We start from the raw sequence: 26,058 nt of genomic DNA on the forward strand, positions 1-26,058 counted from the left end.
GCCAAAAGGTTGGCAGCATCAAAGTCCGGACGCCGTCCGCATAAGCAGCGCCAGCGAGACAGCAAATCGCCGCAAGTCTGCGCGCGCCACCGCTGGCTTCTGGCTTCTTAAGCACTGGAGTCGCGAGCGCTAGGACAGTTCTGTATTCGCCGCTCAGTTGTATACTCGCCACCGAATTGTGTACTTGCTAGTCAGTTGTGTGTTCATCGCAGCAGAGTTGTTGTTTGTCGTCAGCCGACGCTGACCTAGCCGCTCCGACTCGAACTAGACAGATTTCAGTAGACACGGAGTTCACTACTGTATTTCTGTATCTTCGTAATAAAGATAAGTACCGACTTTTATTTAATATGAGTGTTTGGGTTTTCATCTTACTGTTTACTGTTCACTGTTCCAGCGGACCGGTCGGCCCGCTATTAAAAGTGTGGCGGTGACTTCGTAAGCCGTTTCTACAGCGAATTGTTTGTCGCTACGAACACCGCCACAAAAAAACCAGTCTCAGGACTGAAGACCACAACAACAACAACTTAATTCTCAAAAGAGATGAAACATTTTTGTGTTAGACTTATTAGACTTGTTCAACCTGTGCAGACAAGACAGTGTTTTACAAATCAGTGTTTCAGTGCCTCACTCTAATGTTTCTGATTTGTGTAGTAAGTACAAGGAATTGTTTGAACCATGTTTATGTGGGGCCAGTGACTTTTAAGTGCACATTACAGTGAAAGGCAATGCACAGCTGATTTTTTCACACAGGGTCTGTCTCTCTCCCGTGTAACATCTAAACAAGTTGCTCAAAAACTGCACAGATGGAAAGACAATGGCATTATAACAAAGCGTTCAGCTGGTTTATGTCTGTGTGCCTTCTTTAAAGCAATTGTAAACCAACAATTTTCATGGGTACTTCACCTCTTCCAAGTTCAGAGAAACTGATGGACAGAGGCATATTTACATTTACCACTGGATGAGCAGTCCATGCAATACTTTGTGCTGAACTCTCACCTATGTTTGTTCCTTCCCGTTTCAGAGACTGCAATTTGGAAGTGTTCCAGCTCCTGCAGTTTTTAGTTGTTGCTGGAACAGTTTTACATCTACATCTACGTAGATACTCCGCAATCTACCATAAAACGCATGGTGGAGGGGACCCTGTACCACTACTACTCATTTCCTTTCCTGTTGCAGTTGCAAATAAAGTTATGCCTCTGTATGAGCCCTAATTTATCTTACCTTATCTTCATGGTCCTCACTCACAATTTATGTTGGAGACAGTAGAATCATTCTGCAGTTAGCTTCAACTTCTATAAATTTTCTTAACAGTGTTCCTTGAAAATAATATCGCCTTCCCTCCAGGGATTCCCATTTGAGTTCCTAAAGCATGTTACCCACCAGTAACAAATCCAACAGCCCACCTCTGAATAGCTTTGATGCATTCCTTTAATTCAACCTATTATGGATCCCAAACACTCAATTCTTACTCAACAATAGGACACACTGGGGTCCTGTATGTTATGTCCTTTACAGATGAACCACACTTTCCTAGAATTCTCCCAATAAATCAAAGTCGACTATTAACCTTCCCTACCACAATCCTCACATGCCCATTCCTTTTCATATTGTTTTGTAACTTATGCCCAGATATTTTAATGTGACTGTGTCAAGCGTGACACTGCTAATGCTGTATCCAAACATTATGGGTCTATTTTTCCCACTTATCTGCATTAACTTAGATTTTTCTACATTTTGAGCTTGCTACCATTCATCACACAAATTAGGAATTTTGTCTAAGTGTTCTTGTATCACCCTAAAGTTGTTCAACTTCAAAACCTTACCATACACCACAACACCATCAGCAAACAAGTGCAGATTACTGCCTACCATGTCCACCGAATCATTTATGTACACAGAAAATAACAGCAGTCCTATTGCACTTCCCTGGGGCACTCCTGATAATATCCATGTCTCTGATGAGCATTGACCAATGAGGACAACATAGTGAGTCGTATAACAATTAACTAGTTAGACAATTGTAGTCACAAGTTGTACACTTGCTGATTGTGTAACACACTTAGACTGTTTGTTTAAAGTTCTTTTTCTGGCTGGTCTAAAGTCCAACAAAGAAAAGTGCTCCTTCTTACAAGGAGAACTGGACTACTTAGGTCACATAATTAATGCACTGGGTATTAATGCTACTACATTGCACTTGGCTGCGTAAACCGTCATGGGGAAGCTCACCTATTATATCAAATTTATTCCTAATGCTGCACAAATTGGTGCACTGCTCAACTGGTTGTGCTGGGAAAACATTCCTTGTGTTTGGTCCAAAGAGTGCCAGAATTTATTTCAGCAATCAAAGGATGCAAGGACACTTTGTTAAGCCATCATTATTTGATTCATTTTGACCCAGCTAAGCCTGTCATGTTAGATGTGAATGCACCTTCTTATGGGACCAAAGCAGTGCTCTCCCAAGAAACTGGTTCTTCTGGTACACCTTTTGCTTCTGCCTTGAAAACTGTGAACAATGCACTGTGTAACTACATTCAGCTTGAAAAAGAGGCACTTGCCATTATCTGGGGTCTTATGAAGTTCCACCAATGTTTGTATGGTCAGATGTGCTGTTTGCTGACAGATCTTTGGCCTTCGACAGCCTTTTTCAAGCATGTCCCGACTCAGATGGTGCAAAAATTGCAACCTTGAGCTCAGACATTGTCTAATTATCAGTATTAATTGTTGTTAACTGCCCAACATTCAAATGCTGACTTCTTGTCTTGGTTATCGGCCAGTACCAACACAGTGTTTGATTCATCTGAGGATTAATGTTTTCAGATTGCTTCTCAGGATTTTAAATTCCTCAATTTTCCGCTTGTTGCCACAGCAACTGCTTCTGATGCAGCTTTGCAGGATGTTTAGCAAAACGTATGCCACAGGTGGCCACACAGATTAAAAGACATTCCCCACCCCATGGCATGTTACTACTTTTCATTTTGTCATGAGTTATCCACATGATCAGGTGTTCTGCTGTTGCATATGGAGAATGGTGATATGTGTATTGTGATTCCTCACTCCCTACAGCAGGAAGTTTTGTCTTTGTTGCAGAAAGGTCATTTTGATGTAGTTCATACAAAGCAACCTGCCAGACATCATGGGCTGCAGGAAATGAGCTTCCAGATGAAGAAAGTGGCATCTCATTGCAAAGTTTGTGCAGAACATCAATCAGCTTACTGCAATGCTTTTCTCAGTGGCCACATCCATCCCGACTGTGACAATGCATTCATATTGATTTTGTGGGTCCACTCTGGAACACGTAATTGTTGGTGGAGGTAGACACTTAAAGTAAGTTTCCTTTTGTTGTCCCCATGTCACCCACCCTACTGCAAGTACTGTATCAGCTTTATCTTCTATTTTTTGTCCTGAAGGTCTTCCAGAGGGCACTGTCTTGGACAGTTGACTATAGTTCACATCCAACTGTTTTGTGCCGCCAATAGCTTATACCATGTGACCACTGCAGCTTTTCACCTGCAGTCTAACAGTGAAGTTGAACAGTTCATTTGAATGTTCAAAAATTACATGGAGAATCTACATTCCTCCCACATATGGGTGCACGCACTGAAAAATTTTCTGTCCTCTTACTGCTCTTTGCCACGTGACAGCAACTTGCCAATATAATTGTCACATGGTCATGGAACACCATACTCTCCCGATCTCCTGAGGCCACCAAAGAAATAATTCATTCTGCCAGGTCAGCCAAAGTTTTGGCTGCAAGTTGAAGTCTTCTACAAAGTATTCAGGGAAAGAAACAGTGTTGGGAACGTGGAGTCATTACTAAAGCAATCTAACAGTCTTCTTACATCATCGAAGGTTCCGCTGTGCTGCAGCAGCATGACCTAAACTAGGTGTGGTGCACTTCTGAGTATATCAGTGATTCTGCCACAAAATGTTTGTCCACAGACCTAGCATGTAGTTAGGGTCTACATCAGCTGTCGCTTCCATCTCTCTGCGGCTCGCGGCCAGCACCCTCCACTGTGGTGCCCACTGAGATCGAGATTCTACCACTGCCACTGATGCCAGCGCCTGTCCAGTTGCCAAAACTGATGTTCATTTACCCCTGGAAGGTTATCACACTGCTCCAAAAGCTTCCTTTGTCATGCACCAGACAACAGCATCTGCGTCTCTGGATGCTGGCGTGCACCCTATGACTGACGTTTTTGGCCAGTGTTCCCTATCACTCTCAAGGTGGATACTCGGGTGTGGGCAGGGAGGCACCCTCCCTGCCTCCTCATCTGATCTGCATTCAGTCCTCCGCCCAATGTCTTCACTTACATCTGCCCTATGCAACAATGGTGCAGAGGTCTGAGGGTGTGAAATGTTACATCATCCAAATGTTGTTGAACCTCGCGTTTTGATACCACAGAAGTGAAATATGTCTTGCTGAATTCTGAAATGATGAATGGGAGGCGCTAAAGAAGCCACGCCCTCTCTCCCATTTCCACAGCACCACTGCACGGAGGGTGATACACTGTTGAGCAGAGCAAGGCTCGTGTAGTTTATGATCAATAATTAAGACAGTAGCACTGTCTTAGATAGGGCACCACTGTGTGTTATGTCTTAAGCTGAACATCAACTGTGAACATTATGTCTGTGTACTTTAAGATAATAATCTTGTTAATTGTCTGTATCCAGTGATACTTTAATATTCAGAGACAACTGTAAACTGTAAATACACAGCTCATTCCTATGGAAAGGATTACACAATGGCATGTAAATCTTCATATCTATCTATTTGAGTACAGTATAGTAGTGTGATGCTTGACACAGTCATGTCCATTAAATATCTAGGCAATACATTACAAAGCAATATGAAATGGGGTGAGCATGTAAGGACTGTGGTAGGGAAGGCAAGTGGTTGACTTTGGTTTATTGGGAGAGTTTTAGTAAAGTACTGGGCAAATTTTAGTTAAGTGTGGCTCATATGTAAAGGAGACTGCATATAGGACACTAGTGTGATCCACTGTTGAGTACTGTTCAAATGTTTGGGAACCACACCAGGTCGGATTACAGGAAGACACTGATGCAATTCAGAGGCTGGCTGCTAGATTTATTACTGGTAGGTTCAAATAATATGCAAGTAAGTATTATGGACATGCTTCAGGAACTCAAATGGAAATCACTGGAGGGAAGACAATGCTCTTTTCGAGAAGCACTATTGAGGAAATTTAGAAAACCGGCATTTGGGGCTGACTATATACAACTATTCTGTTGATGAAAATTTACTTTTCACATAAGCAGCATGATGATAAGATTACAGAAATAAGGCTCATACCAAGGCATATAGACAGTTGTTTTTCCCTCACTCTGTTTATGATTGGTACAAAAAAGGAAGTGACTAGCAGTGGTACAGGGTATCCTCTCCCACGCACGACATGGTGGCTTGCAGGATACATATGTAGATATAGATGTAGATGTAGGTATCCTGTAACAAAGTGAACTAATATTTTACGTGTTCTAGTTTCCACCCAGTCTGCTCTCGGAGCAAGAGTGAAGAACTCAACAGTGTACTGAAGATTGTATTTTTGTCAGGTGCAACAGGAAGAACATACCGATTGTTGTTTACAGAGACTTGGTGACTATGTTGAAAAGTGTGTCATGTATCTGCATCATTTTAAAGGAAAATGCAGCTTTCAGTAAAAGTTACTTGGCCTGCCATAATAATTGTGTAACAGAACTTTTCGAAGGCCCCTCGTAGATGTTGATGTAGCCCATGAAGTCTGTCTCCTATTCACGGTTTTTTCGTCAAAGATGAGTTCCATCACTGCGCGACCCCTCTTGGTTGTAGTTTCTATTATATCTGACGTAGTAAGTAAAATATTCAAGATTAGTCACTAAGGACGTTGTTGTATACGTGAAAGTACTATCATTAGATAACTGTGGAGCAGTTCATAATTAGCTGTATGTAAAGAGAATCTCGTTTACAGCAACTGTTAATGTGCCTGTACAAGAAATGTTACACAAACAAAAGTCCAATAGCACAACATTGATAACTAGTGGTGCTAAATCCCATAGCATAGCATACAGCACTAGTGATAATGCTCTGTGCTGCGCACACTTTCATACCAATTAAATATTTGTGATCAATGTTCACAAAGGGGAAGCAGCTGTTGAAGGGTAAATAGAAAACTTGGATTCATTGAGGGAATTTTGGAAAAATGCTATACACTATTAAACGAAAATCAGCATATGAAGGTAATTTGATTGGTCTGTTTACTTTCCCTCCTATGTTGTAAGCTTGTCAATGCTTACAAGAATGGTCCAATAATGTGATAGTAGCTTTCACATTTCATTTTTTACCAACAAACCAAGTTTTCAAGGCAGGGAACAGATGACTGCAACTTTGTTGTCTGAAGCATTGTTCTCATAAAGGGTTCTTCCTAGTGTGCTAGATAATCTTCATGGTTTCTTATTTTCAAATGATTTAATAGTGAATTCTGGTAGGGGTCAGTTATTGCTCTTCCTTTCCAGGATAATCTAACAGGATTACAACCTAGGAACACTTTAAATCAGTATTCATTACATTCTATCCACCAAAAAATCTTTTTTGTCATTGGTGAGCTTTCTTAAGCCTTGTATACATGACTTTTATTTTTTTCTGGAACTGAAGTTTGTGTTAATAAGTCCATGTTAGCAGTCTGCATGAAAGTTCAGTGGCACACAATACAAATAGGGCTTTCTGATGTTCATTTGTCACTACCCCCTTCCACTTGATATGTTTTAAATACCACCTCACACACATTTATTTTGGAATCTTCCATTATCCATTACCATATCATGAACTGTAACACTAATTTCTTATGTGCTGGTTTTCTTTCTCTCTACATCACATACCACACTAACCATATATTATGACTGCCAACAAATAACTATAAACAATAGCTGTTTGAAAATTCCAACAAAAGTAATACAAGAACAGTACATTGCAGCAGTGATACAACATTTGTGTGAGCTATTTTTGAGTTCTACTTAATTCTTTGGAATTAACATTAGAATGTAAATGAAGAGGTTTTAGTGATTTGGACATGTGCTGGTAGTGTTTGTAATTGGCTGTTGTAGATATAAGAGGGTTTTAGTTACATACAAAGACACACACATAAAGAGCCTTTTTCTTATATTCTTTATATGATATGGTGTACCCTCACTAAGTACCCTACAACTATTTGCAGAGTAATTTTGTAAGCACAGTTATAAATGTAAATAGTTAATGTCTACAAAGAACAGTGTTTTTCTCAACATTTTCAAGTGACCTTTTCCTCCTCCTCTCAACAACTTAGCTTTCACCTTTACAACTTATCTTCATGATTTGTGAGGAAAAAACACAATAAGATTTAGTAACATCAACAGAACAGACAGAATGAACACTGCCAGAAAACTAAGAAGAAAATGAACTGCAAAACTGCAGAGTAAGGGGAAGTATAAGAAAAACAGAGAAGAAATTATGAACTAAAATAATTATACAACTTCGTATTTCTGTTCAAAAAGTCCATAAATGATAGCTGTTTATCTCACCTGACAGCACCCCTGGAAGTGATCCTCTCCGTTGTCCTGTGTTTGGTGCAGATGTACCAAACATCTCTGGCCCGCCCGAACTTCGCCGTCGCAGCATTTTCTTCCTTGTGCGCCACCGTCCTGTTCCTGCTGTATCTAGTACATCTGTTCCATTGGATCTCAGTATATTTTCTGTAAATAATTGAAGATATGCATTAGTATATGTGCATTGTAAAGTAATGTGTGATTGACACTTTCAGTATACTTTATATAACAATAGCTGACGAATTTGGCATTGCCTGGGTATTCATTTTGTAAGTTTCTATTAGAAACAAAAACAAAAACTGAACTGTGTTTTATATAACACTAGCTGACAAATCCAGTATTGCCTGGGTATTTGTTTTACAAGTTTCTATTAGAAACGAAAACAAAAATTGAACTGTGTTTGCAGTGAAGTATTGAAAAATTTCATTTCCAAATATTTGTGAAATTGCCCATACAGTCATATAAAGATGTATGTGTAATGTAATAATGAGTAAGCACAGTATACAGATTAAAAAACATGATCTAAGACAGTTTCTATATGCTGCGTGCAGCTGATTCACATTTGCACTTTTGTAAACATCTCTATGACAACATCTCTTCATAAGCACTATAGACAGCTATCGTTTTTGCCTACAGCCATTTGCGCTTCATAGCTGAAAGCTGTCATAGGTGCTGCCAGATGTCATGGATTACCAGCTGCAACATAATCGTGAATATGAACAGTGATCCAATACTGTCAAATGCTTTTTATTCCAGTCTTTGATTGTCAAAGGAATTGATATTGTGATCAAAGACTGGAATAAAAAACATTTGTCACAGATTAGGCTGACTCCACTGTACGAGTGTCTTAGTAGTGAAGAATACATGTATTAAAACTGCATGTGTGATGCGACATTTTTTTTATGTATATCAGCATCTATGACATCGTATCTGTTGATCTGTATGTTGTACAATGATAAACTTGTGTAGTAGCATTTATGGATGCAGCCAGCTAAGTATGTTGTGAATAGAGTGGGTATCAAAGAAGTAATAAATTTAAACATCATTCCTGATGCGACAGACTTTTACACACCTCAGTGTGTATGATGTCACATCTCCTAAACTATGGGTGGTACCATGATATACTTATGTAGGTGCATTTAGCGGCATATGTGGATACAGCCTGTGAAATTTACTGTGAATACAAATAGCAGCACATTTAAACATCATGCATGATGCGTCAGTTTCTTAGGCATCTCATTGTTTATGACATCATATCTCTTGAACTATGATAGGTACATAGTTCTTGTCCCTACAGCAATTGTTGCCTGACAGTAAGGGGTATGTGTACCAAGTTTGGTTGAAATCAATCCAATGGTTTAAGAGAACAAGTGGAAAAACACACATGCACACACCACACACACAAACACACACACACAGACACATTTTTATAACACACATGGATAAAAGAATATCAAAATCGAAAACTTTATGTATGTATCATGTAAACCAAGCTGTACAAAGTGGTTCATGGAATGACACATGGACATCAGAAGAAAAGAAAAGAGGAAGAAAGACTGCATAACTGGCAGAGTGAGAGGGGAAAGGGGGCCATGAGTTCATTTTTTTAATCAAGTACCATGACATTATATGAACCAAAGCTACTTAGTTGTGGAATTAATAAATTCATAGTGTACAGAATGCTGATGAGAAAATTCATAAAGAAAAGACACTAATGAATTAAGAAATCACAAAAAGAAATGTAACACATTACAGAGAAATACTAGCAGTTTATGTGACCCTTCTTGTACAGAATACAAGTAATGTGCAATAAGGAAACCATTCACCTTAGATTTTAAGCCTTGGGGCTTATTACTAATCCTTTTAGTTGTGTTCGAAGTCTAGAACTGGTACTGCAGATTTACCTTATCAACATCTTCTTGGCTAAGAAATATTCTTGGTGAGTCCACAGAGTTGCCTCACAACATGATACCACAGGAGGTAATAGAGGGAAAGTTAGCAGAACAAACAATATTTCATGTTCAGATGTCAGTGACAGTGCAAATTACTTTTATAATGAAGATTGCAGCATTTAGTTTCTGCACAAAGATCTTGGGGCAATAAAATTTCTCTTTTCTAAGCACTCCATCTCAGAAACAGTATGTGCTGTGTTTTGTACCAGCAAAGTGTTAATCTGTAGTCTGAAAGCCCTATGCTGATGTTATGGCATAGCGTATTAGCTACGTTATTTTCATTACACCTTCCAGAATAACACTTTTGTCATCTGCAGAGACAGTGAGAGAGAGAGAGAGAGAGAGAGAGAGAGAGAGAGAGAGAGAGAGAGAGAGAGCCTGTGGCAGCCCTCCCCCATGTTCCACGTTACATGACCACAGTCAGACACGAGCCTCTTCCCTTTTTGTTGACACTGGGGACAACCTTCAGCTCCTTAGTTTGCAGATATGAAATGAGCCATTGTTGAGCATTTTCCCTAATCCCATAATGTGCAAAAGTATTGCATGGTCCACACAATCAAATGCTTTGTTAAATCAAAGAAAATACTGACTGTACTCAATCTATTGTTTATCTCTACTAGTGCCTACGCACAAAACAACAAATTTATTTATTTAGGAATGTTCCTTTTCTTGCAACCAAACCACTAGTCTGATAGCAAATTATGTTTACTGGGATGTGCCAGTGCTGTCTTACACATTGCTTTCTCTTTTTTTTTAACTAGCTGGTAACTGTCTGCATTCTCTCTTTCTCTCTTTTTATAATGTCATATCACTAACTAGTATTTCAATGTCAGCAAACTAACCACACCTGAAAGACACATTGTGCACCAGTGATTGATATAGATCAAATATTCAGTGCACTGATCTACTTGATATTTCATCATATGCTTGGGAGTATTTGCTCTTTAGTGATTTAATAACTGGTTCCACTTCATTTTTGCTAGTTTCCTGTAACTACATGTGATATAATGGTCTTTGAAGAGTTATGTATATTTACCTGGATGAACAAAATTTTAATTTTACTTGCCAACTGTTGTAGATTTTGTACAACTCTGCTGAACCACTAGCAGTTTCATTCTTACAAAAGAAAAAGTGTAGTATGTCATGCATCCACATCTGCCTTGACCTCTCTTGTTCAGTTGACCATACAGTTTTAATTTTGTTCTGGAAGTTTCCTATTCTCTGTTGTTAAGCATTGGTTTTGTCTGCCTGGAAATATTCTTCAAACAAGGGGAACTCCAGGTTGGAATATCAACAATGAAAGGAAAAAAAAGACAGATTGCTACTCATCAGGGTAAAAATGACATACTCAGTCACAGACAGGCACAATGAAAAGACTGTTACAAGTTTAGCTTCCACCCAAAACTTTACCCGCGTCAAGGCAGAAGAAGGCTTTTGCTGCAAGCTGAATTACAGGCCCATATCGTTAACGTCATTATGCACCAGGATTTTAAAACATATATTGTGTTTGGACATTATGAATTACCTCAAAGAAAACTGTCTATTGACACACAGTCAACATGGGTTTACAAAACATCGTTCTTATGAAACACAAGTAGCTCTTTATTCACATGACGTGTTGAGTGCTATATATACAGGGCTATTACAAATGATTGAAGCGATTTCATAAATTCACTGTAGCTCCATTCATTGACATATGGTCACGACACACTACAGATACGTAGAAAAACTCATAAAGTTTTGTTCGGCTGAAGCCGCACTTCAGGTTTCTGCCGCCAGAGCGCTCAAGAGTGCAGTGAGACAAAATGGCGACAGGAGCCGAGAAAGCGTATGTCGTTCTTGAAATGCACTCACATCAGTCAGTCATAACAGTGCAATGACACTTCAGGACGAAGTTCAACAAAGATCCACCAACTCTAACTCCATTTGGTGATGGTTTGCACAGTTTAAAGCTTCTGGATGCCTCTGTAAGGGGAAATCAACGGGTCAGCCTGCAGTGAGCGAAGAAACGGTTGAACGTGTGCGGGCAAGTTTCACGCGTAGCCCGCGGAAGTTGACGAATAAAGCAAGCAGGGAGCTAAACGTACCACAGCCGACAGTTTGGAAAATCTTACGGAAAAGGCTAAAGCAGAAGCCTTACCGTTTACAATTGCTACAAGCCCTGACACCCGATGACAAAGTCAAACGCTTTGAATTTTCGGTGCGGTTGCAACAGCTCATGGAAGAGGATGCATTCAGTGCGAAACTTGTTTTCAGTGATGAAGCAACATTTTTTTCTTAATGGTGAAGTGAACAGACACAATGTGCGAATCTGGGCAGTAGAGAATCCTCATGCATATGTGCAGCAAATTCGCAGTTCACCAAAAGTTAACGTGTTTTGTGCAATCTCACGGTTTAAAGTTCACGGCTCCTTTTTCTTCTGCGAAAAAAACGTTACAGGACATGTGTATCTGGACATGCTGGAAAACTGGCTCATGCCACAACTGGAGACCGACAGCGCCAACTTCATCTTTCAACAGGATGGTGCTCCACCGCACTTCCATCATGATGTTCGGCATTTCATAAACAGGAGATTGGAAAACCGATGGATCGGTCGTGGTGGAGATCATGATCAGCAATTCATGTCATGGCCTCCACGCTCTCCCGACTTAACCCCATGCAATTTCTTTCTGTGGGGTTATGTGAAAGATTCAGTGTTTAAACCTCCTCTGCCAAGAAACGTGCCAGAACTGCGAGCTCGCATCAACGACACTTTCGAACTCATTGATGGGGACATGCTGCACCGAGTGTGGGAGGAACTTGATTATCAGCTTGATGTCTGCCAAATCACTAAAGGGGCACATATCGAACATTTGTGAATGCCTAAAAAAACTTTTTGAGTTTTTGTATGTGTGTGCAAAGCATTGTGAAAATATCTCAAATAATAAAGTTATTGTAGAGCTGTGAAATCGCTTCAATCATTTGTAATAACCCTGTATATATTGCTATATATATCTTTGAAGAAACAGTTTGAAATTTTACATTGAAATCGTCACACAAAATTAACTTTAGGTTTTTCTTAACCCACTGAGTTACTAAAATTTTTCCCCATAATCAACCCTACATTTACCATTTAAATTTACAAAAATTAACATGTTTTGTCTTACACACTTTTCTCAAAAGTATGTAATGTTTTTGATAGGAATTCTTTACAAATCTTACCTTACTATTTATTGAAGTGATGGGGAGTGAAGATAATATTGTTTTAGAAGTTTTTGTATGTGTGCTATTCCTGAAAACATTCAGGCATGTGGAACACCAATTGACATTTCCCACACTCATACCATGTGTCACTTTTCTTCCTCCTTTCTTTATACACTACACAATTTCTGGAGGATGATTTCTCTCTCTCTCTCTGTGTGTGTGTGTGTGTGTGTGTGTGTGTGTGTGTGTGTGTGTGTGAAAGGGGTGGGGGGTGGGGGGGGGGGGGGGGTGGGGGGGGGGGGACCTTGCAGCGTAATGAGGGAAATTCCAGATTGGTGTCATCCAAGTGCACGGTAGTCTGGTAGAGTGACCCACTCTATTATGTCCTCAGCCAGCTGAATCCTAAACTGATTGAATCAAGATGTTTTTCCAGTCATTTTGTTCATTAGGACATATGAATTGAAAACCCCAATGTGCATCACGTTAAAGAAAAATTTCCTATATTCTTTGGCAAAATATTCTCATGAAAGGAAAAGATGACAACTGTGGTCCTCTCTGTCAACTGCATTCATTAAATTGCTGTACTGCATAATTGCTGGGGTTTCTGGAGTGGTGTTTTGGTTTCCCGAGCATTTTTTTCTGCTGCTGTCATACTGACATCTGTGCGGGTAGTGGTTAGAATATTTACTTCTTTTTTATCCATCCACTTCAGAGCCATGAGCTCAAGAGAAAATAATACACATGTCTGTCCTTTTGTTAGTTTAGATTTTTGGAACTGATCTCGCATATTTTGCCTTGTGGATATAACTGTCCCTACAGCATTTTTGCCACTTTCAGTTAGCCGTAGAAACAATTATCAGAAAGTGTACCAGTTATCAACCTTTACTATAGGACCACTTCCAAATACAGTTGCATGAGGTCCCCAACAACAGTTTCAAAGTTTCAATAATCTGAATTTTCGTGTTTCTCCCCCCCCCCCCCCCCCCCCCCCCCCCCCATGCCCTGTATAAGTAACAAATCCTGAACAATAGCCTCTATCTGCATCACAGCTTTGAAGAACTTTATTCTGAAATGTGCCATTTTTTGAGGTACATCTGTATTTAACGAGGATTTCATCAGCTGCAGTATCTTCTTCAGGATAATAAACACTTCGGAAATTTTGTGTAAGATGATCAGTAACAGGTTGCAACTTGCTTAGACAGTTTTCAGGCTCAGCATTTTCATTATTTACAAAATGAAGAAATATGTAAGAATCTTTTACATGGCATGACATCAGGAAAGAAATGAGTATGAATAGATTTTTCATGGGCCAGTATGACTGAAGTGTTGGCTCCTTCAGCTGTGCCAGAATACATCCAGAAAAATATGCTTGGATTTCATCAGATGCATTAGGACACCAAGGACTGTTTGATTTTGAAGTAGGACTAACAATATGTCGCATAATTATTTGGTTCTACTGCTACATCCTCCCAGAAAGACAAATGAACCATTTTTCTGTACTGTAAGGGGGTTAGTTGTTGAGGCAGTTGTCTATGAATCTCATGACTGATGCCACTTGGACCATAAAATGAAATTTTGGAACGTTTATCCTGATTTATTTACCACTACCATTTTTCTACCTTCTGTTTTTTTTTATCAACACTCACACCTTTGCTGCAACATCACTGTCACTACCTGTTTCATTTTCCTCGTGGTTGTCATTAGTATCATTCACCTCACTATCTTCAATATCAGAACTATCAGAAATATTGATATCACTGTCACTTTTAATCAATATTTTTGTTTCCTCATCTGAGGGAAATTTTTTTAGGTACAGCATGCTTACTACTACACAGCTGGTGAGAAACTCAGAAAAGACTCTTATATCTCACAAAATACTGAAAGAAATCAAGTGTGTTATACATCACTAACTAGATCGATTTCTCAGTTTTCCAATGGTATATAACATATCATGCTATCTACAGAAAAGAAGAAACAACAAGAAGAAGATACAGCTGCTTGGCCTGGTTGCGACCAGCAACGTAATAACAGAATTAACTTGCAGCTGGCTGTGAGCTGGCTGTATAAGCCAGTGGGTTAATGAATGAGCCTAATACAGCATCAAATCTGGCGAGAGAAACTCTTTAACCTGAACTAAGGGACCTATAAACCACTGTGATTAAAAGTTTCTCCTTTGAAAATTTGATAATTCCTGCACAAGATTCAATTATTTGGTCCATACAATGTTTTGATATGTCGTTGTTGTTGTTGTGGTCTTTAGTCCAGAGACTGGTTTGATGCAGCTCTCCATGCTACTCTATCCTGTGCAAGCTTCTTCATCTCCCAGTACCTACTGCAACTTATATCCTTCTGAATCTGTTTAATGTATTCATCTCCTTCGAGTTTAACACTACATTTAGCATAAATGCCCACTTCTTGCATCTGCAATGAACTCCTTGCACAGTAATCAGATAAGACATACCCCTCCTAAGGAAGCCTTAGCACATCTTTGATATATAAATAATGCTCTAACAACAAACCTTACAGGCTGACTCTGTTCAGTTTCCTTCTTGGGATCTGATGCATATCTAACAACAAAAATCATCAACTCTGAATTTTTTTTACTTAACAGCACTCAGAAATCTTTAAAACCCCAAACAGATCACTCTGTATCTGCGTGCACAGGATTTTAGTTTTTAGTTAATTGAAAGGATGATGGCGTGCGTGTGTGTGTGTGTGTGTGTGTGTGTGTGTGTGTGTGTGTGTGTGTGTGAGAGAGAGAGAGAGAGAGAGAGAGAGAGAGAGAGAGAGAGAGAGAGAATTGTGGCATTTAAACTAAGACACTTTACGTTCTCATGAGACAAGCAATTCAAAATAAAAGATTTTATTTTATTAAAAATAGTGATTGAATATTTGTCAATTCACATTTCAGTTTAACAATACATAAAGAATCCAAATAAAGTCTAGTGATGAATGACCTGGCAAATTTATGATTACAAGATTAGGACACCATCACACAACTGTTTAGAGGTCTGTAAATATCTTAAAAAATTTATTAAATTAATAGAGCTAAAAATCCTTAGATTATGTTTTTTGAGAAGTACATCATACTGCATCAGGAAACTGATATCTGGGCACGGACCCTTAAATCTTTTAAATACGAAGAAAGTCAAAGAGATCTAGTTGCAAGGTCTTCTTGTGAGATACAGTTCTGTTATCAATTTATCTTCTTTGCCTCAAATTCTCTTCATATTTTGATTGTAGAACGTTAGTGAACCATGTGATCCAGATTGCTCTTTTATTGATCTAACTTCCTCAGGGAAGGATACCTCCTATCTGGCTTTATCCAAAGAGTGTCTAATCCCTTCTGCACTTTATCACAGAAATTTGAGGTCGAGTGAACCCAAATCCACCTAATGCACTGCCACCTTTGAGGTTTGCCAATCATCCCTTTCCATTGCTCTTCTGGTGGAGGTTGTGTTTCATGAAAGGCCTTCCCAAGAAAGCTTTAATAATTAATTACTAAATTATTCAAATAAAAAAACTCTCAAACATGAGACTGTGGGGTTCAAATCAAAAGCAAGATTCCTTGAATGTAGCAGTCGTGATAAAATAAGTTACGTTCACATGGAAACATGATTTGGATGTTAAACCAGTTTTGACACAGGAATCATTTCAACATGGCATATGTTTACTCTGAAGACTTTTTTCCAAACAGACTAAGTCAGTTAATGTTATTTTATATGAATGTAGTTACTAAAATATTTTCAAGTTCAAACAGATGCTAATATGACATGTGCGTGCTACACAGGTAACTGACTGACAGGGAGGGAGGGGGGGGGGGTTGTTCACACAACTATATTTTACAGCAGACAACTTTACAGCAGACAACTTTCCATCCAGGCCACATGATGATATCTGTAGCAGACTCAGAAGTGCCACTGTAAGATCCCAAGAAATGCCCTCCACAGATGTGAGCTAAAGTCCTCATGATTATCTGCCTAATCATTCATAACAAAGTGCCAGATTTAGAGGTGCTCCAAAGAAGCAGTGAAGCTCACATAATACCACATACAGAAGGCTGGTTAAAACTGACAGTAGTGAGATTTTTGGGTAAAAATTTAAAATATCTCAAAAGGATGGTCTAATGGGTAAAGGAGGTGGTGTATTTGTCACAGTAGACAAGAAACAGATCCACCAAGACAGAAGCTGAATCTGCGCATGCAAGACTGATTGGTCAAGACCCAGTATCACAGGTGGCCATAATATTACAACAGGATCTCCCTACTACCACCAGATTCACCCCCTGATATAACGGAAAACTTCAGAGAGAACCTCACTTTGCTAGTACATAAATTCCCCAATCATACTATATCACTGAGCAGACTTTATCATCCAACAAGAATTTGGGATAACTATAGTTCTGTTAGTAGTGGCCATGACAAGACATACTGTGCAACATTACTGATTTCCTTCTCTGAAAATTACTTAGAACAGGTGGTTCAGAATGCGACTCATGATGGAAATGTATTGGGTCCAATGGCAACAAACAGACCTGACCTCTTTGAGAATGTCCACACACAAACTGGTATCAGTGTCCATGAAGCAACAGTAACAACAATGGTTATGAAAGTATAAAGGGCAACTAAAACCATTAGAAAGATTTATAAGTTTAGTCAACTAGATAAAGAGGCAGTAGTGTCATATCTTGATGAGGAACCTGAAACTTTTAGTTTGGGAAAGGAGCATGTAGAGGAAATTGGACTGAAGTTCAAAAGAATATTTGGCCATGCATTTGACACATACAGATCACGATGTAAGGGACCCTCCATGGTACACAGTCAAAAGAAACGGAGAAAAAAAGAAATGGCTGGAGATAGATGCTGAATGAAACACATTTAGCTGTCAAGAGGGCAGTGTGTGAAGTCTTCGGCAACTACCATAGTACAATATAATCAAAGGGTCACAAAACATGAAGAAATTCTGGTTGTATGTACATGCTGTTAGTGTCCAAACACTTACGGACAATACAGGAACAGAAACTGAGAATAGCAAAGCAAAAGCAGAGATGTTTAACTCAGTTAAAAAATATTCCTATACAAAGGAAAACCCAGAAGTATTGCTTCAACTTAATTCTCACACCAGTTCTCACACCACTGCAAAGAGAGTTGAAATGGATATTTGTGTCAGCGACATTGAAAAACAGCTGCGATCATTAAAATTTAACAAGGCTCTATCACATTCTACACCAAATTTGCAGTTAGTTATCCCTTTTTTTAATCATAATATACCAGAGATGTCTCAAACAAAAAACTGTGTCCACTTGTTGGAAGAAAGCACAGACTAGATGAAGTGGTGCACAAAACTGCAGACCAGTATCTCGGACACTATCTGTTGTAAAATCTTAGAATATATTCTGAGCTCAAATGTAATGAGGTATCTTGAACAGAATGAGCTCCTCACACCAACACACATGTATGTCAAACACTTTGACCATGTGAAACCAAACTCACACTTTTCTACATGACATCCTGAAAGCCATGGATCATGGCAGTCAGGTAGATGCAGTGTTTCTCATCTTCTGAAAGGAACCTGACTTAGTGTTAAACATTTACTTATTGCTAAAAGTACATTCATATGGGTATCAAGCGAGTGACTGGATGGAGTATTTCTTGGTAGGGATGATTGATACTGCATGTTGTCTTGGGTGGTGAATAACTGACAGATGTAGAGGTGATCAAGACAATCACATTGGGACCCTTACTGATCATGTTTTATATTAATGTCCTCACACACAATATTAAAAATGACCTCAGACTTTTTGCAGATGATGCAGTTATCTACAATGAAGTCCTGTCTTAAGAAAGCTGCACAAAAATTTGGCCAAATCTTGTTAAGATTTCACAGTTGCCCCAAGATGCCATCATTCTTTAAATTTTCAGAACTTTACAATTTTGTACTACATAAAACATGTTAATGTAGTATGCTACGACTGCATTAGCAAAGATTTATAAATGGAATCCATCAATTCATGCAAATACCTGTGTTTAACAAAGTGTAGGGATATGAATGGAATGATGTCATAAGTTCAGTCATACACAAAGAAGATAGCGGATTGAAGCTCAAATGCAGTCTACAAAAGAGATTGCATATGGAACACTCGTGCAACCCATCCTAGAATATTTTTCCAGTGTATGAGACCCATACAAAATAGTATTAATGGGGGAAATTGAATAAATACAAAGAATGGCAGCACAAATAGTCACAGGTTTATTCAACACATGGGAGATGCTGTTGCTGAAAGAACCAGTCTGGCAGATTCCTGAACACAGACTCAAACTGTCCCGTGGAAGCCTACTTAGAATGTTTCTAAAAGCAACTCTTAAGTTATTATAGTGCTCATCAGTGTCCATGTAATTAATTTCAACAAATCCTTTTTCAAGCAAGCTATAACTTTAATCACGAAAGACTGGATCAATTCCATACAAGGAGCAAAGTTTTTTTAAGCAAAGAAACAAATGTAACAAAGAATAAACAACCGTCTGTTTTCTTTCATGGACTAAACATCAATGTGTACTGTGTGCTCAATCTGGTGATTTCGATTTCCACACAGTGCCCCCATCATAGATTGGAGCTCCGAGGACATAGGGATACTTGTATCCTAAGTGTTCGCCAGCTTTATAATATCCCAGACACATCTGTGGCTCCTCCTCCAAGGCTGCTGGATTCGTTGAGGGTAGTGGCCTCTCTACCCACGTTGTCTCTTCTTCTTGCATACCAGCGGTACAGGGGCCATCTCTATCTGTTGTTGCTGTCCTGCCTCTCCCTCGGGAACCAGCATGTGTACAGGTTTCACTCAGTCTATGGAGACAGTTTGCTGCTTTCCATGGAACTCTATCTTCTTCATGTGGCTGTCTGTTACCAATCCCTTTTATCGCACAGAGTAAGGCAGTTGCAAGGGTGGTCGTATTGCATCTGTCTGTAACCACAGATGGGAACAGTGCCCCAGGTCATTGTGTACAAACTGGGTGCCCTCTCCATGGTGAGAACCAGGTGCCAGACATTGTTTGGAAATGTCTTCTCACACTTGCTGTAGAATAAAGGGCATGTCTCTCACCATTGCTTCCAATGGCGCAGAAAAAAATGCTGCTTCCCCGTAAACCAACTCTACTTTGTAAGTGCCTAAATCTGGTTTGCAAGTGGTCTGAAACCCCAACACCACCACTGGTATGGCTGAAGTCCAGCTCTCGGCATCGCACACCAATGTAGCTTTCAAGGTCCTATGCCAACGCTCAACCACGCTATTACTTTCAGAAATGTAGGCTGTCATGAGGTGATGCTGGAATTCACATGACTTTGCCAGCTCTAAAAATAAGGTCAATTCATATCGGTGGCCCTGGTCTGAGATCACACAAAGGGGGCAACCGAAATGAGCAATCCAAGTTGCCAAAAACACATATGCCAATGTCTTCACCGATATGTCAGCATATGACACTGCTTCCACCCACTGCATGAATGGGTCTACAGCAGTAAACAAATAACAGTACCCTTCTGAGGATGACAGTGGTCCTATGATGTCTAGGTGAATGTGTGTGAACTGCTCTGTAGATGTTGGAATGGTGGAAACTCTCCTATTGGTTTGTGCATAAGCCATCCGACCTCGCATTTTTCGCATACAATGCGCATTTCTGCCCATCTACGGCAATCTTTCTTAATGCTTGGCCACACAAAATGGTCCATCAGCAGTTTTATAGTACTGTTCACACTGGGGTGCGCCAGCTGTACATTGTACTGAAGGTTGCTCATCACAGCTTTTCAGGAACAAAAGGTCGAGGTCTGTCTTGCTGTCACACCAAATGCTAACCTTCATCCCTGCCTGCCTCACTTGCTAAAATTTCAGTCCAATAGTGATGTCCTGCCGGCACTCTTGTAGCTGGGGGATCCATGGCCTGTGCAGCTGCCAAATGTTCATAATCAGTTGTCTGTGAGATGGTACTGATCATCGATCAGAAACTTGATATGAAATTTTCCGCACCCTAAATATGATGCAAATCTGTCATGAACTGGCCAATGAATTCTAGTCATTGAGCTTGTTGTGGAGAGCAGTCGTCATTACATTTGCTGAATGTGAATGTAATAGGTTTGTGGTGAATAAATAGTGAATGCTCTGGCTTCAATGTAGGAATGAAAATACTGTAAAGTTCCGCTCATTGCCAGAAGTTCACTGTCATATGAACTCCATTTGACCTGAACTGCTGTGAGTTTGCATGAAAGAAACCCGAGGCTGCCAGTGGTTTTCTGCAAATTGATGGAGAGCTGCTAACTTGCATCGGCCACTATAGCCAATGATGCATGCAGTACTGAGTGTGCCAAGAGAACCGCTTTCTTCAGATCTTCTTTAACTTGGTAAAATGCCTTTTGCACACAGAAGTACCACTTCAGGGGCCGCTTGCTAGTTTGTTTTTTCCTGCCAGTGCCACTGTCAGTGGTGCCTGAACCTCAGTTGCATTTGACAGGTGTCAATGGTAGAAATTTACTGCCCCCAGAAATCTTCTAAGTTCTTGGTAATTGGATGGTCAATGTCTTTCTTCAATAATGGCTATTTTGTCCATATGGGGTTATTCCATCTTCTGACACTGTGATGCAAAAATGTCACCTGCTGCTGTCGGAAGGTGCATTTCTCCTTGTTGATAGGCTGAAAGGCATTCAGACATACTCGAACAATTCAAAATGTGTTGTGACTGTGTCTCTGGTATATCTGCCTCTGCAGCTGGTACTGGATGGCATGCCTTCTTACAGTCAGTCACACTAAAGACTGTCAATCCTGCAAGGAAGTTAGTAAAATCCTTAAGTTTTGGTACCGGGTAAGCATCTGGCACTGTGCGGGCATTTAACTCCCAATGGTGACCACAAGGTCTCCAAGCACCATCCTTCTTTTTTACTAAGTGTAATGGATATGCCCATGGGCTTTCAGAACTATGTAGCACATCTGCTTTTAACAAATCCTCGAATTCAGCCTTTGCTGCCATAAAGCAGTCTGGGGCTAACCTTCTTGGTAATTGTGATACTGGCTGACCGGATGTGGTTCTAATGTGGTCCATTGCGTTATGTGACACCACTGGCTGTAGTGCCTTTTGTTGCCGTTTTTGCCCTCTGCCATCTCTTTGTATATGCAGCCTGTGGTGCAACATATATTTCATCAAAGTGTACCTATGACAACTTCATCGTATCTTTTAATCTGTTTAGCAATGACATTTATTCAATTCCCAAATTACACAGGAAGTTGGCATCTAATATAGTCTCTGACACCTCTGCTAGCAAAAGTTCCAATGGCAATTGTTTAAATCCTAAATCCACCTCCATTTCGTAGGTGCCATACGTCATTATTGGTGAGCTGCACCTGTAAGGTTGTGATGGTAGTCTGATAATTGCTGAATGACAAGACCTCAAGTATTTAACTCCTGTGAAGGAGTGGATAACATTGACAAATTACTCGCAATCCTGGGTCCCTCGTCATACTTGCCTCCCTGCCGAAGGTGCTTCTGTTGGTTCTTGCAGCCTGCTGTGCCTACTGCTGGCTGCCAGTGCTGTTTGGGTATGCACACAGTCTTGTACATCTCATTCCTTATTGCTGAACTACTGATGGTACCAACACATCTTCTCCTGATGGCTGTTTCTGTTAGTCCTGTTGTTATCTTTCTTTTCACTAGGTGTGCATTGACTGCACCAGGCATCTTTGCCAGCCAAATGTGCTGGTGGATCATGTCTGGTAAGTCTTTCTCTCCAACGGTGCCCCGTAGGTGTCACCAAAATGCGGAAGTAGTCCTGTCACCCATCTGTTCATTCTTCAACACCTGTTGTATGGATCATTCAAGTGGTTTACACATTCTGTCGATCATTAACTTCTTTAAAAATGTTTACCGCCATTCCATTCTAGGCTGAAGTATTATGTTTGCAGCTATAGTAGCAGCTTTGGTGCCTATGCATTTACAGCCACTGCAAACCTCATATGTTCATCAGTTATTTCATTTTGCTCAAATTCCAGTTCAAGCATTGTGTACCAACATTCCAGTTTTTTCTGGCAGGAACTGTGGCGTTCATACTTTCATCTGCGGTGTGCTTGTAGTTACATCTCTGCCACTAAGTACCATCTGTGGATTCATCACTGGACTATTTTGCTCTACTATGCTAATTGCAACTCCCTGATTGGTCTTTGTAGCTCACCTTGAGTGCCCACTAACTGTTCTTGTGTACATGTCTGAATCTTCCTCGGACCCAACAATATCTATCAACTTTATATTTTCTTATGCTTGTTTCTGCTTGTTTGCAGGGTCACCACTGTACAGTGCTCCTCAGTATCCATGTTATTAATTTTGACAAATATTGTTTCAGGAAAGCTATAACTTTGTTCGCAAAAGGCTGAATCAGTTCCATACAAGAAGAAAAGATTTTTTTTTTAAACAAAGAAACATAGATATAACAAAGAACAAACAAGTCTGTTTTCTTTCCACCAAATAAACAACACTGTGCACTGTGTACTCTATCTGGTGGTGGCGATTCCCAAATGCTGAATCTACAAATATAGTACGACCCCTTACGTATCAATCCCATAGGGATTGCGAAGATAAGATTAGACTAATTACAGTGTGTACAGAGGCCTTTACGCAATCATTTTTCCCATCATATGTGAATGGAGCGAGAAAAAGCTCTAATAATTGGTACAGTAGGAAGTACCTTCTGCCAAGCAGTTCAAAGTAGTTTGCAGAGTGTGGTATAGAATGAATTGTTAAAATGAAAGGTGTTTAATCAAAATCTGAATATATTTCTCCTCTCTGCCAGACATTTCATTTCTATGAAAACATTGTCAGAGTATTTTACAGCTGCATAATTGATACCTTTCTTTGCGGAAGTTAGATTCATTTAAGGGTAATGAAGATTACTTTTCCTTCTAGTGTTGTACTTGCAAATATCTGTTATTCTCAAACTCTGACAGATTTATGATAAAAAATTTCACAAGTGGATAAATGTACTATGCAGCTGCATTTGGTATTCCCAGTTTCTTACAAACTAACCTACAAGATGTGTGTGTTTGAATCCTACACATAACAGTGATTACTTTCTGTTCTGCAAGAAATACTTTTTGCATAATTAAGAAGTTACCTCAGTATATTATCCCGTAAGACATCAGTGAATAAAAACAAGTTAACATACTGGTTTCTACCGTCCAAAAGTCTACATTTGCTGTTTTGGCAGAATTAGCCAAACGTGAAATTTTTCTTCCTGATTTACTAGACAGTTTTTCCAGTTCAGATTTTCATCAGTAAGCACAGCTAAGAACTTGGAAATTTTCTACCTTGTTTATTATTTCTTGCTGTTACACTAAGTTAATAATAGGTGGGATATTTTTTTCACTGCGCGTAAATTGATGAGCTGTGTTTTTTTGAAAGTTTAACACAAGTCCATTTGTGCAAAACCAGTCATTATCCTTGATGCGCCTTTGACTTCACAACAATGTTTGTGTCATCTGCAAATAGGACTAATTCTGCCATCTGATGTGAATGAAATGGTAGATCATTAATATGAAGCAAGAATAGTAGTGGACTCTACAGGTCCCCCACCATAATTTCTCCCCATGCAGATGTCGTGTCCCTCTTTGTATTACATAGTCATTATGTAACTGACTAAGAACCTTACACATCATAGGGCCACAACGTTTCAGTGCCTTACTGGAGATGCTATCCACCTCATACAAACTTCTACTCTGTAGAGTTAATATCTTCCTTATTTCACATAGGTGCAAAATATGCCCTGTTTATATAAAATAGAAAAAGGGGAGTGGCCACAAACTAAACAAATCTCACATGCAATAGCCAAAAAACCAAACCCATGGAACTATTTGTCTGCTCAAAATTGTTTGCTGCATCCACTAAGAAAATGGTCTCTCACAAAAATTATGCTGATCACGTTGACTTCTGCAAACCCAGTATTCAACCATTACACCTGCAGAAGAGAATCCATGAAAATACTACAGTTTTCAAAAACATAAATTTTAAAAAAAATCTTGCCGAGATTCCTGTAAAGAACCAGTCAACCTCCAGGTGAAATAAAAATAAAAATATCACATTTAGCTTAAATTCACCAGTCATAAACAATATTTATTTAAATCATTAAAGAAATAATACATCTTTGTATCTGTGCCTGGAGCTACCTCTCTGAAGAAGGCAAAATGTCTAATGATAGAAATCACCCTACAACATAACTTTCATATTGTCAGAGTGATGATTATCAGATCTGCTGAGAACAGAGCTTGGCTATGGCACATGCCAAAGACAAAACATTAATGAATAAATCATAAAGCCCCCTTTTTTTTACCAACAAAAGCTCTCTTCTTCAGCAGAATTGGAATAAGGGTCTTAAAAATACTGCACCACTAAGATCAGTACGATCTCTCACCAACAAATACTTCTGCAATGAATTCTTATCAGTAACAAAAAGAAAATTCACTTGGGAAAACTACAAATTAATTTTATTTTCTCTCATCCTCACAGCATAAGATCATCATCCTTCTTTTGGAAGCTCCATTCCATGCTCCAAAAACAATGTGAATACCAACAGAGCATTTGCAAGGGTCTGCAGACTGACACATACAGGAGTTGTTAGTATTTATCACAACTTATCTGTTATTATGGAAACTGTTGCAGTCTGCAATTCATGGTCAGAAAAATAACTGTACTGCTACATCACCTTCCATTAAACAGTAACTTCACCCTCCAAGATAAAACAAATCTTTCCTTTATTTCAGTATTCGTAGCACTGTGTGTGGCTGCACAGTCTCCTGACAGTGGACAAGACATTTAGAAATTGATCATTGATCTAGATTTCTGCCTTATCAACAGAGTAAATCCAACCTACATCTTCATAGCTCATGGTACACCTCCAATGTAGATCTTGCACTGTGTGGCCAAGCTCTCATCTCTATATTTCTGAGGAACAAAGATTGACCACTGGAACAGTGATTACTTCCCAACTGTCCTCCCACTCCTTTATTTCTATTCTTCATTTCTTGGTACTCAGAATACTGACCTGGCCACCCTTTCCCTCTGTAGCAATGCTCACTACCAATCAACAGGCTGCAGGTGACAACAGCAAAATGTCACTAGGAAAATAGGGTGGAAAAACGTGCAAGCTGTAGAAGAAATTCTTTTCTATCAAGAAACTTCAACAGGCACTTCATAAAAATAACATGTGACAGCCCACTATGACCCATCTGATAAAGTTTAAAAGATCATAAGAAAAGGCAAGTTATTTAATCCAAATTGCTTGGGAACAATGTTCTTTGAGGCCACACACCGTATTCTCCACACTGTATCAG

General features: G+C 39.5%; 1 protein-coding gene across 4 annotated transcripts in view; it reads right to left on the bottom strand.

The window, feature by feature from the left end:
* The window catches only part of LOC124796435 (cAMP-specific 3',5'-cyclic phosphodiesterase 4A-like), a 323,597-nt gene that overhangs the window by 16,462 nt on the left and 281,077 nt on the right, over nucleotides 1-26,058 (bottom strand). For all 4 annotated transcript variants that reach the window (XM_047260627.1, XM_047260626.1, XM_047260625.1 and 1 more), the window contains one exon: nucleotides 7,549-7,719. In XM_047260627.1, the coding sequence (XP_047116583.1) occupies nucleotides 7,549-7,719 (171 nt within the window). The remainder of the gene's footprint in view (nucleotides 1-7,548; nucleotides 7,720-26,058) is intronic.

This window comes from Schistocerca piceifrons, chromosome 4 (assembly GCF_021461385.2).
Source record: "Schistocerca piceifrons isolate TAMUIC-IGC-003096 chromosome 4, iqSchPice1.1, whole genome shotgun sequence".
Lineage (NCBI taxonomy): Eukaryota > Metazoa > Arthropoda > Insecta > Orthoptera > Acrididae > Schistocerca > Schistocerca piceifrons.